This window comes from Euphorbia lathyris, chromosome 8, assembly GCF_963576675.1.
Source record: "Euphorbia lathyris chromosome 8, ddEupLath1.1, whole genome shotgun sequence".
NCBI lineage: Eukaryota > Viridiplantae > Streptophyta > Magnoliopsida > Malpighiales > Euphorbiaceae > Euphorbia > Euphorbia lathyris.
Window position 1 is genome coordinate 67,948,510 of NC_088917.1, and position 15,768 is coordinate 67,964,277.

The 15,768-nt window shown below is 35.8% G+C and overlaps 1 protein-coding gene and 1 non-coding gene across 2 annotated transcripts; one reads left to right on the plus strand and one right to left on the minus strand.

Moving 5' to 3' along the window:
• Nucleotides 1-727: 727 nt before the first annotated feature.
• On the plus strand, nucleotides 728-8,150 carry LOC136203512 (putative DNA (cytosine-5)-methyltransferase CMT1). Its single transcript, XM_065994678.1, has 20 exons — nucleotides 728-1,092; nucleotides 1,170-1,269; nucleotides 1,376-1,483; nucleotides 1,569-1,688; nucleotides 1,783-1,882; nucleotides 2,012-2,226; nucleotides 2,503-2,568; nucleotides 2,658-2,930; nucleotides 3,475-3,533; nucleotides 3,622-3,688; nucleotides 3,815-4,144; nucleotides 4,232-4,300; nucleotides 4,383-4,469; nucleotides 4,566-4,653; nucleotides 6,334-6,455; nucleotides 6,550-6,654; nucleotides 6,733-6,776; nucleotides 6,865-6,934; nucleotides 7,028-7,131; nucleotides 7,769-8,150. The coding sequence occupies exons 1-20, from the start codon at nucleotides 830-832 to the stop codon at nucleotides 7,947-7,949; spliced, it is 2,571 nt and encodes an 856-aa protein (XP_065850750.1). The 5' UTR covers nucleotides 728-829; the 3' UTR covers nucleotides 7,950-8,150.
• A 7,040-nt stretch (nucleotides 8,151-15,190) lies between these two features.
• LOC136204284 (small nucleolar RNA R71) lies at nucleotides 15,191-15,297 on the minus strand. The gene has a single exon (XR_010675131.1). It is a non-coding gene; the product is annotated as a small nucleolar RNA R71 (small nucleolar RNA).
• Nucleotides 15,298-15,768: the final 471 nt, after the last annotated feature.

The window sequence follows — 15,768 nt, forward strand, 5'->3', positions numbered from 1 at the left end:
AGTTCAATTAACTTATATAATGCACATTTAATCTTATTTGTTCATTAATTTTAGATAAAAAAATTATTAATTATTAATTTATCGATTAATTAATAACTAGCTAAATTAATAAAATTCCATAACCTGAACATTATTAATTCATAGAGGCTTTACTGTATATCAATATGCTTTAAAAGTAACATTTATGTATTATGTTTTTATAAAAAGTTTACTTTTAGACCCTTATCTCTCTTGGACCGTGGATGCATGTTGAGATTATCTAGATCCAAGACCATTATCGTAGTATCTTTTGAGATTTAATTGCTATTTTTTTTTTGTAAAATGTTACTTTTGTGCCCTTTCTTATTTGAGCTATGCACATACGCTCCTTGTACCTATATCCGAGAACGACTTTAGGAATGAAGTAGAGTAAAATCTCATAAAAATATTTTAATTTTTTTTAAATGATAAAACATTTTCCTAACATTCTTACTAAATTTTTATGTTGAATAATCTAAAATTTTTCATTTAGAAAACAAGCATAAAAAAAATATATTGTGTATGATATTTTTCCACAAAATGGATTTAGTTTTCTATTTATTTGATTGGGTTCGGTAATGGGCCTGTTGAAAACCTAACCCAAAAGTTTTTTGGCGGAGGGAGAAAAATAAATATGAATGTCGGAAATGGAAAGTCCCGCCCACTCCAAAATTGAAAGTCCCTCCTCTTTTTCCATAAATAAGAGAAAGTCCCACTCTTTCATTTCTTCTCATTCTCACTCCCACTGCATCTTTTGGAGTCTGGTTCTTTCCCATTCTTTCCCCAAAATCTCTCTTCCTACCGCTCAACGATGGCCAGATCTCCCAAAAGAAGCAACCCAGATTCTGAACCCGACATCAGCGAGGAAGATGACACCATTCTCGCGGAGGAAGATGACTCCATTCCCGCTGAGGGAGATGGCCGCTTATTCTCCGATGGCGTTAAAAAGACCAAGAAAGCTAAGCTCGATTCTGAGTTGTCATTCGTAGGCGACCCTATTCCGGAAGCCGAAGCCAGCCAGAGGTGGCCTCTCCGCTATCAGTGGAAGGTGAAGAAAGGAAAGAGTATCTATGGGTGAGTCTTTCTCTCTCTATTAATGTGAGATTTTTTATTAATACAAAAATTTCTGAATCTTTAATTGTGTATTGAAGGACGTCGGGTGAAGAAGAACCTAAACAAGCGAAATGTCATTACGAACAAGCAATGATAGACGGGACTTTGTTCAACGTCGGCGACAGTGCCTATCTCAAAGTAATTATTGATTCTTCTAATCTCAAAATCCCTATTTTTTGTGGTATTCCATTGCTATAGACACTGGAGCTTTGAATTAATCGTTGTTTGGATAATTTGATTGCAGGCTGAAGATGGACAACCCGATTACATAGCTAGAATTGTAGAGTTATTTGAAGGCACTGACAGGGAGCGTTATTTTAGAGCTCAATGGTTTTATCGAGCTGAAGATACGGTGAGATGTTTTTTTCTTACATTTCGCTAATTTGCGTGATATTTGTTTAATGTTCTCTAAAATCTATCTGATTAAATGTTTATAGGAAATTAAGGGCCATGTGAATCAAACTGAGGCCAGAAGAGTCTTCCTTTCAGAAATTAAGGATGACAATCCCTTGGATTCCATTGTCTCTAAAGTAAAAATTGCCTTAGTTAAACCCAATGTATGACACTCATTCTTATGTTTTTGTTTGGATGTTTGCTTTTTTTTTTTTTTAGAGTTTTTTCTGGTCATAATTGAACTGATTTGTGCTGCAGTTGGATTTAGCTGAAAAGGAGAAAACTATCCCGCCTTGTGATCTATACTATGATATGAAATACACATTGCCCTATCTGACTTTTGAAACAATAAAAAATGGTAATTCTTTTTTCCATTGAGATTATGCCTGTTCGAATTGCAACTTTTAGAAATTTAAATTGTGATTTTGGGTTATAAGATAGGAGTTGATATTCCTTAATAACTTGAGGTATTTTTTTGTAACCATAGATGATTTTGGATGCAATAGTGCCTCAACATCTACTATATCAAGTGACAGTGAATCAAACAACCAAACTGTTGATAATGCCACCTCTGATAAGCCTTCAGAAGTTCGTACGTGCGAAAAGTCAGAGATGCATCTGTTGGACCTGTATTCCGGTTGTGGTGCCATGTCCACTGGCCTGTGTATGGGTGCTGCTTTGTCTGGTGTAAAATTAGTGACTGTAAGTGAACTAATGCTCGTTTTAAACTTAGTTGATATCAGACCAAATGCATTACTGGGTTTTTGTATTTGTAAATTTTTTTTTAAATGCATGATACACATTTATTGCAAAAGAATTGTGCTTCTTTTTGCTACTCATTGAGGTTTAAAATGCTTAGGCTTTTACTTTTATGAACTTAGCCAGTATTCATTTACTGTCATTGCTATTTATTTGCTAATACTATTCTTATTATATATATGTTTCTTAAATTGAGTATGCTTGTTATTGGTGATGCAGAGATGGGCAGTTGACTTAAATCCCAATGCATGCAAAAGTTTAAAAATTAATCATCCCGAAACCGAGGTATTATTTATAGTTATCTTTATTTGTGTTATGTTCATATGGTTAAACAATTCTATTTATAAAATGTTCTGTTTTCAAATGATTGTTAGGTGAGAAATGAGGCTGCAGAAGATTTTCTGTTTCTATTAAAGGAATGGGAAAAACTCTGCAGGAAGTTTTCATTGTTTGGTTCGGAAAAAGATCCCGAACAGAGCGCTGATTCTGCAAGTGAAAATGGTGAAGAAAGTGAGGAAGAGGAGGGGGAAAATGAAGACAATGATAAAGAGTCTGAAACTTCCGGTGAAATATTTGAAGTGGAGAGGCTCCTAGCAGTATGTTATGGGGATCCTAATAATATTAAGCAACCCGGATTGTACTTTAAGGTATATAATCTTAAATTTTGAGGAGCTAAGTTGAGCATGCTTTTACATGAGTCTCTTGGAATTGAACCTCCAAGTGTTACAATTAACAATTAATAATTTGATAGTATCAATTGTTCTTTGAAGCAAATATCCAGTTGCTATACTGTTTTCATCCATTACAATTCTGAATAGGCGGTTGTAGTATTAAAGTTGCAATAGTTCAATGTTCAATTTTTAGTTTCCCAAACTAATTCCTAATTTTTGGAGTTATTTGTTCAAATTAACCAATAAAAACGGAAAGCACGATCATATCTAGATTCCAACAATGTTTATCACAGAGGTGAGTGTCATAACTATGGAAAAGGCGTCCAAGGACATGCCTAGGCGGGTGTCTATGGAACAGTGCCTTCCGATGGCATTCTGAGGTGCACTTTTAACAAATATGGTGCTTGAATGTTATGGTTCTGTGCTATTTGTCAATGGCTTGGTTCAGTGATGCTTGATTTCTGTGTCTGGTTTAAATTATTATTATGTTCTTCTAATAGTGTTTTTTGCGATGAAATAGGTGCGTTGGATGGGTTACGGTCCAAGTGAGGATACTTGGGAGCCAATTAAAGGCTTGAGGTACTATTCTTCTTTGCATTTATCGTCAAAAGATTGTGTTATCCTTGATCTGAACTGTTGTTTGTTACTGGTGTTCTCTATATGTTAGTGATTGCAAGGAGAAGCTAAAGGATTTTGTGACAAAAGGTTTCAAGTCAAACATTTTGCCTCTTCCTGTGAGTCTTTTATTACTTATTGCAAAAAATAGCTTAAAAAGCTCGATAAATACTATTTCTCTTTTCACAAATTGAAAAGTGTTTCTTCATCATGTTCTAAGTCTAATTGCATGTTCACATACATAGGGCAATGCTGATTTTATATGTGGAGGGCCTCCATGCCAGGGAATCAGCGGTTTTAATCGATTTAGAAATGCAAAAGCTCCATTGGATGATCCCAAGAACCAACAAATGGTTGTGTTCATGAATATTGTTGAATATTTAAAACCAAAGCATGTCCTTATGGAGAATGTAGTTGATATTTTAAAGTTTGCTGGTGGACTTTTGGGTCGTTACGCCCTTGGTCGTCTTGTTTCTATGAATTATCAAGCCCGACTAGGGATGATGGCTGCCGGATCTTACGGGCTGCCACAATTTCGAAGGAGAGTTTTTTTGTGGGGTTCTCATCCATTGGAGGCAAGTCTAGTTTCCAAAATCTCTTGAACTAGCAAACAATAAATCCTTTATGAATCCTAATATTTATGTTCTTGCCTCAATATTCAGTGCTTGCCTCAATATCCATTACCAACCCATGATGTCATTAATAAAGGGCTAATTCCAAAGGAGTTTGAGGTACAACTAATGCTTAATTACTGATGGTGAAAGTTATTCTAGTTTTTGTATCTATTTATATGTTAACTTTACTTGAATTCAGGAAATTTGCGTTGCTTATGGAAAAGATGATTCTTTTCCATTAGAAAAAGCCCTTACCCTTGGAGATGCCATATCCGATCTCCCAGAAGTACGTTTTATTTTTATTGGTTATTTTCTGTTTAGTTGTAAAAATAAGTTATGAGATTTGAGTTCTTAACAAAAGTGTCATTCTTTAACATTCTAGGTTGCAAATGATGAGCCTCAAGATGAGAGAAAGTATGGAACAACTCCTAAAACAGAGTTTCAAAGATATATTCGACTAAAAAGAGATGGTAAGCTCTTTTTTTTTTTTTTTTTTTTTTTTTTTTGCTTTAATTGGTCTTTGATAAGAACTCAACACCAAGGTAAGAAGTTTAGAGAAAGAAACTATATGTAATACTATAATATTGATAAGTCAAGCTATGGTGTTAGTCTCCCCTACCTTCACTGAAATTAAGGAAAGAACACCCACAGGGACAGGCCCTGGAAATCCCCAACAAGTTGGAGATTCCCAAAAAACAACTAACACAATAATGGCTAATTTCTAAAGTCACCTCAAGCATTATTTCATAAGCTTAACTAACAAACAGACAAAACAACACCATGCATGCCTTTCTTCTTTCTGGTATAGACCCTTAAAACATTGGGTCCCTCCTTATCTCAAACATTGTTGCCCGAACTGTGAACGCATAGTGATCTCATCCTCTCACGTAGCTTCATCAATAGATTTGCCCTGCCACTGAACTAGCCATTGAGTGCCTAACCCTTGTTGTCGCTGGTGACAATCATCTTGTGGAAGCTCAAAGCCCTCTGGAAGAGTTGGATCAACTTGGATTGGGTGGTTCGCCTTCTTAAGCATGGAAACATGAAAAACTGGATGCACCTTGGCGTCTTGAGGCAATTTTAGCTCTTAAGCAACAGGGTAGATACGGCATTGAATTTGAAAAGGGCCATAAAAACGGGCTGCTAGCTTCTGATTAACCCTCCTTGCAACCGATTGCTGATTGTAAGGCCTCAATTTCAAGTAAATCCAATCACCCATGTCAAAATTCACATCTTTTCTATCCTTATCAACTTGCAATTTCATTTGTTGCTGTGCCTTTCCCAAATTATATTGCAATTGGTGTAGGACCTTTTGGCGATCTGTGTCATACCCGATGATACTTGAAAAGTACCGTTAAACCAAATTCTGCCCATGGCAGCCAATGCACCCACGAATTAGGTTGTTCCATTGGAAAACAACACAAATAAGCCTCGACATAGAGATCAATTGAGTCCCCTGAAGTTTAAAAAGTTCAGACCAAAATTTGCTCTAGAAAATCGGATCCCGGTCACTCACTATCATAGTTGTCGAATGATTCGACTCGTGAATCGAAATCTCAACTCATCCAGCGAAGTTTGTAAGGCAGTAACATTATGGGTTAAGCGTTATCCTTGATTTCCCATTGCTGAAAGTTGCCTCTCCACATTGACAGACTTTTCATCAACTCTGGCAAACCTGATCTCCAAAGCATCGATCCATTCTTGGACCTGAGGGTCCATGTCGTCGCCTGTTCTGGGCATTCGGCAGGTCGGACCAAATGATAAGAACTCAACAGCAAACTCAGAAACAAAGATAAGAACTTAAGTCAAGCTACAGTATTGTCTCCCCTACCTTCACTGAAAATAAGGAAAGAACACCCACATGGACAGCCCCTGGAAATCCCCAACAAGGCGGGTATTCCCCAAAAACAACTAACAGAATAATAGCTAATCTCTAGAGAAAAAACACAGTTTAGGTTTCACTTTCTTCACATCTTATCGGTGTTAATATAGCTAAGCAGATATTTATCCTAAATTAAATACACATTTTCCTTGCCTCTAGGACTGTTCATATTGGAGATTTTACAGCTCTTACCTTGCAATGCTTAGTATCTTTATCTACTCAGTCTACAATGTTATAGTGTAGATGATTAAATTATTTTGTTATATAGATGTTGTAGGTAACGGGAGTGCTTCTAAAACTACACCAATTCATCAAATGTTGTATGATCATCGACCTTTGAAGTTGAATGATGATGATTATCAACGAGTTTGCCGCATTCCCAAGAAGAAGGTTCTTACTAATTTGCATTACAAAATGATTTTACAGACACAGCTTAGTACACTTTGTATTATCTTTTAATTTTTCTGTCCTCTTTTTATTTCAGGGTGCAAATTTCAGAGATCTACCAGGTGTTATGGTTGGCCCTAAAAATAGGGTAGTGTGGGATGAATCAGTGGAAAGAGAGATGCTTCCATCTGGCAAACCTTTGGTATGTATAATTGATATATGACTCGCTCCTAATTTTGGTTTTCCAAAACTTATATCTAATTGTTAATTATGATTTTAGGTTCCTGATTATGCCATGAAATTCGTTCATGGGAGATCTACCAAGTAAGTGTTTTGCTTTCTACATTTAACTCTTCTTTGATTGCTCAAATTTTTTTTAGTATTCTTATAGATTATAAACTGAATAATGTAGGCCATTTGGTCGTCTATGGTGGGACGAAATTATTGCAACTGTTGTGACAAGGGCAGAACCTCATAATCAGGTTTGTTTTATTACACATTTTAAACCTACCATCTTCTGTTGCATTGCATTTGTGTCCTTACTATTAAATGTGTCGAATTGAATCTTTTTGTAGGCTTTCATACATCCTTTACAAGATCGAGTCCTCACAATCCGTGAAATTGCAAGGTTACAAGGTTTTCCTGATTGTTACAAGCTGTTTGGACCAATCAAAGAGAGGTCAGTATTTATTTTCTTAATATATGGTGTTATCGCAATTCTCGATAAATGCTTCTCTGTTAATCTTCCGGTCACCTGAGATTACAAAGAACGTCAGAAAAGGGGTTGGAGTTCCGGCAAATCCTCTCTGATGCTAAAGTCATATTAGACTAATGTAAATAAGAGAAGCGAAGCAATAAGATTATGGAATGTCTCTGCTATTTAGAGATAAAATACTGTACCTTGGACATGTGGCAACACTTGATTGGTCTTTTGACCCTATCTTTCCGTGCCACTGTACTTTTGAAAACGAGGGGTGTGTATTTGGAATCCAACGTGCTTATTGATCCATCTGTTTCCAAATACATCTCCGAAGACAGCCTTCCGCCAATCAAGGTGTCTGAAGTCCTGACTTTGGTCAAGCTACGGCCAAGATTAATCATCGTAGCAGGCCTGGGTTGACTTAGGCCCATATGAGGTTTTCGGATCATAACAAAAGCTCAAATAACTTAATACTGTATCACATGATAATTTGGATTGTTCCGTTATATCCGTGCTATGTTATCTAAATTTATCAAAAAGTATAATCGAGTCATGTCAATCGGGTTGGAATCCATTTGTGTTATTATCTGAGTGGCAATTGGAATCTATGTTTCAGGTACATTCAAATTGGGAATGCAGTAGCTGTTCCTGTAGCTCTAGCATTAGGACACAGTTTAGGAATTTCATGTCAAGGATTATCGGATGGTAAGCCTTTGACTAAGTTTCCTTATAAATTTCCGCAATGCATTCAAAATCAAGGGCCATCTTCAGCAGAAATGGAAGAAGATGACTCTTGATTGAGAGATGCATGTATCTCTGTACTTATTATTATTACCAGCGAGCATTGTTGCTGGATCATTGAACATTTTTTATTTAAAGAGTTGTTGCTACTACAGTATTCTGGAATAATGTACACAATTACAGATCATTCTTGATTGAGATATGCTATGTATGTATGTATGTTATTATATCAGTGGAAGTTTGAATCTCATTCCAAACTTGTGTTATTATGGTTGTGAAATGAGTCTATGCAATCTGCTTCTGCTGATTGAAGTAGACTCTAAAATTGATCAATATTTGTAATTTCGTGTAGTAAGTTCAGACAGCTAACGAGGTATATGGCTGTTATATAAATCCTACATGATTAGATTTCAAAGTTGTTTGCAATAAAAGTAAGATAATCTACTAGAAATAGTGTACACATTTATTGGGTGAGTCTGCAATACCTGGGTATAAAATTTACATCAATTTTTATTTTCTAGTCACTCATAAAATTTACCTTATGGAAATGTTTTAATTTTAATGAAAGAATACTGAGAAGTATATTATCCCAAAATATTGTTTACTGATGACCTTGTCTCATAACTTTCATTTTCATTAAATCATAGTTAAGTGTAGATTTATCTTAACCTACTAAATAGTAAAATTTTATCCATAAGCCTACAATTTAGTGTTTGAAGTTTATTTCTAATGGCCCAAAACTAAGCAAAGTAGTCCAAAGAATAAAGCTCTGATATCAGGTTGTGTTCATTGATGTGTATTAGCTTTGATTAAACTTGTTAATGGGCTGAGCCCGGCTGAGTCATTAGGTTTTTATTTAAAAATGCTCAATCCAAACATGATCCATCGTGTTGTTAATTTAGTTGGGTTTGGATTGTTTGAGTTTGGATTCAAACATCAAATTCCAAATCCAACCAAAGTAAACTTACCTAAAAAATAAAAAATAAAAATACTTTTAATAATAAAAATTAAAAGTTACATCTATGAATGCATATTTAATTTATAAAAATACAAATTTAGTAATTAATATTAATAGTGCAAATATGGTTATGCTCTTTTTACATATTCTAAAAAAATGCGAAGTTTATCAACTCTAAACCTGTGATTGTAGATCTCTTGAACGACCTTGGATTGTAAGTCTCTTGAACGATCTATAGTTATAGATCTCTTGAACGATCTGTGATTGTAGGTTTTTTCAGCGACCTGTGGTTATAGATCTCTTGAACAATTTTGGATTGTAGGTCTTTTGAATGACATGTAGTTGTAGATCTCTTGAACGATCTATGGTTGTAGGTCTCTTCAGCGACATGTAGTTGTAGATCTCTTGAACGATCTTGAATTGTAGGTCTCTTGAACGACATGTAGTTATAGATCTCTTGAATGATCTGTGATTGTAGGTCTCTTCAGCGACATGTGGTTGTGGATCTTTTGAACGATCTCTGATTGTAGGTCTCTTCAATGACCTATAGTTGTAGATGTCTTGAACGATCTCTGATTGTATGTCTCTTCATCGACATGTGGTTGTAGATCTCTTGAATGACCTTTGATTGTTTATTATCAAGATTAACCTTGTTCCCCTAGTTTGTGGTGACGATTGTCCTGGAGTTCAGGTATTCCCTGCATTAAAGCAAGATTCCCATTTTCTCGTGCAGTAATCAAATGAAATGATAAATGACTATGTTTAGTGATGCATATGAGCTTATGCGTGTTGATGGGTATGGCCTAATCTCTTAAAGTATTTATGCGTGGATGCATGAAAGTATGTGTGTGTGAATGTACTACACGTGCATTTTACTTTGTGTGGATATATTGGTAGATGCATATGAAGATTATGCATGTATGCATGGACTGATTTCATAGATTCTCTTTTCTAGACTTGAGAGATGACGCGCCTTTAGGATTAGGAAATCATGTTTTGACGACATGCCTAGTTTGTGAGAGCTTAGACTGTCTGCAAATGACGAGGATAGATAGGTCTGGCATAAGAAGCTCTGGAGGAAAGGTTTCAGCTTGATGAGGTCATCATTTTTTTCTAGGAATTATTCGTGTGCTCATTTTCCCCTAATATTTTCCTGAGTCGCCCTTTTCGGGTTTTCAACTTAACGAGATATCTATGATATTCTATATCTCTCCTTTTGCCTGAACTGCCCCTATGGGTTTTCAATTCAACTTTTTAACATCTCACAGTTTCTTCTCTATCTCTCATTTTGCTTGGACAACCTCTTTTGAGGTTTTTCAATCCAACATTATTTTTTTCCTTTATTTTCACAGATGCAAGAGAAATTGGATAATTTGGAGTGCATGGACCTAAAATTCATTTCTTTGTTGATTTCCACACTTATCATCGAAGGTGAGTTGGTGCTCAATCTTTTGACTAGTGGAAAAGCCTTATGAACTGGCTGGCAGGTGATTAGATCATGTGGATGTACCCCTGATTACAGCTTGGGTGCTAACTAGAGGTTCATGTGGGTGGATGCCCCTAAAAAACTTGAGGTGAGGCCTTATTTACGTTTATATTGTGGAACACCACCGTTGGAAGTGAACCTTTGTTACACATTGTGTTGGCCAGCCTGTGTATACTGATGAGGAGAGAAGAACTCAATATTTGGACTCAAGTTTATTACTCTTGATGATTACAAAAGCAAGATGCTTCAGTCAAATTCAATTCTTAAGAGGACAACAGAGGAGCAGAGAGACCAAGCTTCAAGGAGCATATAGAGGGAGGAGTAGTCTTTTTTACTCCGATTTTATTTATTTGAATTTTTTTCTTTTCACTTGGGGTATGATATTTATTGGTTCAAACATTTCATCGTATATACAACTTATAACTGTTAAACTCAAACAAAACACTTGATAAATATACATTGAATTGTATATTGCTCAGATTCCTAACCATTGTTACTGAAACGTGCCTTTTCAGTTTTTCACGTTTCAGCTATTTTACTTTCTCACATTTGTTCCCGAATTTTCAAATGGATGCCATTTGCGGGTCTTCACTCATTGGGAAGTCTCTTATTATTGCATAGGTTGTCCTTTGTGGATTTTCAACCTATTGTGATATTTTCATTTTTCATTTTTAATTTTTTGATATTTTTTCATGGGAAGGATTTCTTGGCTTCACTAAGGGTGATTGTCTTCCCGAACTTGTGGTCGTCATTGTCTTCACTTAACTGCACTATTGATCTTGGCTTGGAATTTCCATGTTGGATATGAACTTCTGATAGCAAGATTGATAGATTCCATTTTATTCCTTGACTAAAGTGAGCTTTCCTTGAATGCTTGATTAGCCACTTGTGAAGCACTATTGTTCACTTTTTTTTTACCTTGAAGCCACTTAGTTGATGGTGTTGGCTTTTAATCTCATTCGAATTATGAAGGATTTTCTTCCAAGATGGCTTTGGATGGCTTTATCTTGATTTCTTATTGCTAGGCTTTGCCCCTGAAATTTTCTAGCAACTTCTTTTTAGTATTGGATCATCACATCATGGATATAAACCATGTTGTTTCTAATGGAATAGGATCATTTATCATCTATGGGTTGGTTGCTCCTTCCTGCTTCAACATGAATGGTGTATCCATATAACCGTGTCCGTTTTGGAATTGGAGGTGACCTAATCACTGAAATCTTAGTGCTTGACTAGTATGATTTTGCCTTACTACTCGCCTCTTCTCTTCTTTATTTGAACTTTGCCAATTCTTTTTTTTTTTCAACCTTCTTTTTGTGCAAGTAGGTTAGAACTCTTTTGCGTAATGAATCCATGTCTGGCTTATCATTGTAAGGCCAAGGAAACACTTCTCATGATTTATTTTGTTTATTCACTCCATGAATCTTCTCTCTTCATTGGTTAAGTTCTGAGCAATAAGCATATTTTTAGGACTTTCATCCATGCCATGATAACAATGGAAGTGTTTCAAACAAGTGAATGTCAAATGCTGATATGTGGTGCATATGAGAATGTACAAAATTATCAATCTCGCACAAAAAAAAACATAATTTTATTAAAATTGAAAGAAATAGCCCATAATGTTTTTTTTCTTGAACAAAAGAAAGATAAAAAACAAAAGACTAAAATTTAAATCTTCCACTCTCATGTTGCTTTACGGAGCTTTAGGTCCATTTACTTTATTAGCATCCTCGATCTTGAGAACTTCTTCTTTAGCTCATTCTGATTCATTCTAGAGTTTCTTTGTTCAAGGCTTTGTTGAAGGATTCACCTGCGGGAAGAATTTGGATCACTTATCTTTCCCACATTAATAAGATCTTGAATCTCATGCTTCAATCTAGTATAATAGTTTGTCTCATGACCATGTTATTGGTGGAAATTGTAGCATCCATTACATTTAGCTGGGACAGAGGCTAAATTATCACTAGTTGGCAAAGGATGGAGAAAATTATGCATTTGTAGCCTTCTGAACACTTTAAACAAGGGTTGAGTAAAAATGGAGATTTTCCTTTTCACCTTAACATACTGAGGGTGTGATGAAGGGTGAACAACTTTGTTAAACTTACTCCTCCAATTGGGTGGAACTTGTTATTGTTGAGGAGTAGATAGATGCGAGGCAGGTCTTCGTGGAATGGATGTTAGAGGGGAAAACTGCGGTATCAACTGGAAAATAGGCTCCACAATAGCAGCTTTGGGGGTCTCAATGATCAACGACTCATTTAGGGTCTCTCAAATCAACTTTTTTAGCTCAGTCTTGAATTCAATAGAAGCAAGAATATCAGGGAGGACTTGCTTAATTGCTTCTCGGAGGTCAAGATCTCTTACTATCCCTTTGGAGCTCTAAGCTTGCTTCCTTAATTCCCCAAATCGACTAGTTGTTTCATCAGTCATATCATTCTCAGAAGCCTTCTAGATGTTAAGAGCATTCTTGAACTCATTAGAAAGGAGGCACTTCACTAAGGTCTTTTGCACTTCGCTCTCAAGATTATGGTATAAACCACTAGATTGGGCCATGATTATAATCTAGCCAAGGAAAAGGTAAAGATGCATGAGTGAAACATTCTAGACATCATGAAATGAATGTACAAGATGAATGTGTTAAGCCCAAAATATACCTAAAATATCCTATATAAATACGTTAAATTTACATTAAAATCATGCTAATTATATTCCTTTGGAATACTTTTACGTCTTTATTTACTTCTTTGATGCAAGGTACCTAAATATTTGGTAAAATCCAAATAGGAGCAAAAACGGAGCAAAAACGGAGCTAAAATGGACGAAAAACCTTAAAAACGTACCGAGAATGCATATCAGTCAGAAGAACGCTCGAGGAGGACGAAAAGCAGTCGAGAGACAGGGAGAACATCTCTCTGTCGCGACTGAGATTCTCATAATCTCAGTCGCGACTTGCGGAGGCCAGATCGGGGGAAAATGAAGTTTTCAAGCTCGCCCCTATATCCCATGTCGCGACTGAGATTTTCAGAATCTCAGTCGCGACACCAAACCTCCCTGCACACAAAACACATGTTTAAATTCGGAAAAACGCGTCTGTTCGTTCGGATAAAAGCGACCCTTCACCAGCAGACACAACCCGTCATTTACAACCCTTCAACAACTATAAATAAGTGATCCATTTCAGAAATCAAGGTTGGTTAAGTTGGAAAAGTTAGAGAAATTAGAGAAGAAAGTTGTTATGTTGAGTTTCTGATTCAGAAAAGAATCAGAAAGTTAGATTTCATTTCTGTAAACAATCGTGTTGTACACGAATTGTATTTAGATTAGTTATAAACACAATATTAGTTTAGTTTTCATTCTGATAGTGGACGAGACCAGTCTCTATTCCGAAGATCCAGCGAGAAGAATTGACGGCTGAAGCGCATGAGGTTTGACGAGCCTACGGAGTTTGAGAGAAAGATTGACGACCCGGATCTCAAAGTTTTCGTTGCAATGCTATCCAAGTTTCTACTTCTCTGTTAACTTGTGGAAATTCACATTTCATTAATGATATACTTATTTATTCAATACATTCTTACTGTTGTTATTTTGATATTGTTCTGACAAAATGATTTTCAAAATGATAAATTGGTGTTTTTATTAAAACGTTCTATTCCATCTTATTCATATAAGAACTTTGTTGAACACTTAACGAATTTAGTTTTTATGGATGACATGATCGCTGATCGCGGCTTATCAGAAATAAAACACTAGTTTGATTAAGGTAGGAATCATCTCAACGCCAGGGGGATTTCTATAGTTCGAAGCCATTCAATTGAGTAAATCGCTATATTGTTACATGTCCATAATCTCACAAAGTTAAAGTTGTTTACTTTGCTTTATGAAAATAAGATCTATTTTATTCCAACTACGGAAATATCTGTTTTGTAATCAAAATTCCAAAACGGAATTGTTCTCTAAACTCGATATAATACTTCTATCTAATCCTAATTTACCAAAACCTATTCATCAACTAAACGTATTTCTTTTATTAAACCTAAACACGTGATTAAACCGAATTAAATAAAGTTTTAGTTAAAAAGCGTTCCCTGTGGGTTCGATATCTTTTATTACTACAAGCGTATACCGTGCACTTGCAGAAATCGCTCAACAAGTTTTTGGCGCCGTTGCCGGGGAACGCCAAAATTTTTGACAAAATTTTAAATTTTTCGTGTTTTATTTCGAATCTAGGTTTAAACATACTTATTTTAACTTTTGTAATTTAATAGTTTTCATTTACTAATTTATTTATTTTTCAAAATTCTGTTTTGTAGGTAGTTTCGGTTCGTGCAAGATTTCAGGTTCATGCGCAGTTCTCGAAGTTCAGGCATTGTACCAGACCCTATAGACCCAGAAATTGAGAAAACCATTAGGAAGAACAAGAAAAATAAGAAAAACAAAAATAAGACCCCAGTAAAAACACATACCGAGCCAGAAAAAATGGCAGACCCACCAACACTTATGGAATACGCTAGGCCAGGTGTGGCCGGTGTAACCAATAGTATCGTTAGACCCAGAATCACCGCAAATCAATTTGAAATTAAGCCAGCTTTGCTTAATATGTTGCAAAATAATGTAACATTTTACGGGTTACCTAACGAAAATCCTAACACCCATTTAACAAATTTCCTAGAAATTTGTGACACTTTTAAAATCCCAGATGTGACTGCAGAAGCAATCAAACTTCGCCTCTTTCCTTTCACTTTGAAGGATAGAGCCAAAGAATGGTTAACTTCTATGCCAGCCGCAACTTTTTCCACTTGGGAACAATTAGCCCAAGCGTTTTTATCGAAATATTTTCCTTTAGCAAAAACGCAAGAGTCATAAAGGAGTTAACATCTTTTTCTCAAAATGATAATGAGACTCTTTATGAAACTTGGGAACGTTTTAAAGAACTTCAACGTTTATGCCCACATCACCAATTACCCGCTGAACTTTTAATGCAAACATTTTACAATGGACTAAATCCTACAACTAGGGGTTCATTAGATGCTATGTCGGGAGGGCTATTTATGAAGAAAACATCAGCCCAAGCGAGAGAACTTTTGGAGGAAATGGCAATCAACAGCAGTATGTGGCCCGCGGAACGTGGACATATGCCAGTGGCGAAACCATCATCCTCAGCCTCACCATCAGTTAAAGGTATAGTTGAACTTGATCCAGTCGCGATGCTACAAGCCCAATTTTCTGCTTTATCGCACAAAATTGACCAATTTATGGCACCGCGAGATACCAATGGCAATCCAATCCAAACGGATGTGGATTATGAAAATATGAGTGAGATCGAACAGGTAAATTTTGTCCAAGGGAAAAACCAAACTAATAATCCTTATTCTAATACTTATAATTCTGGATGGAGGAATCATCCTAACTTTAACTGGAAAGATAACAGTAA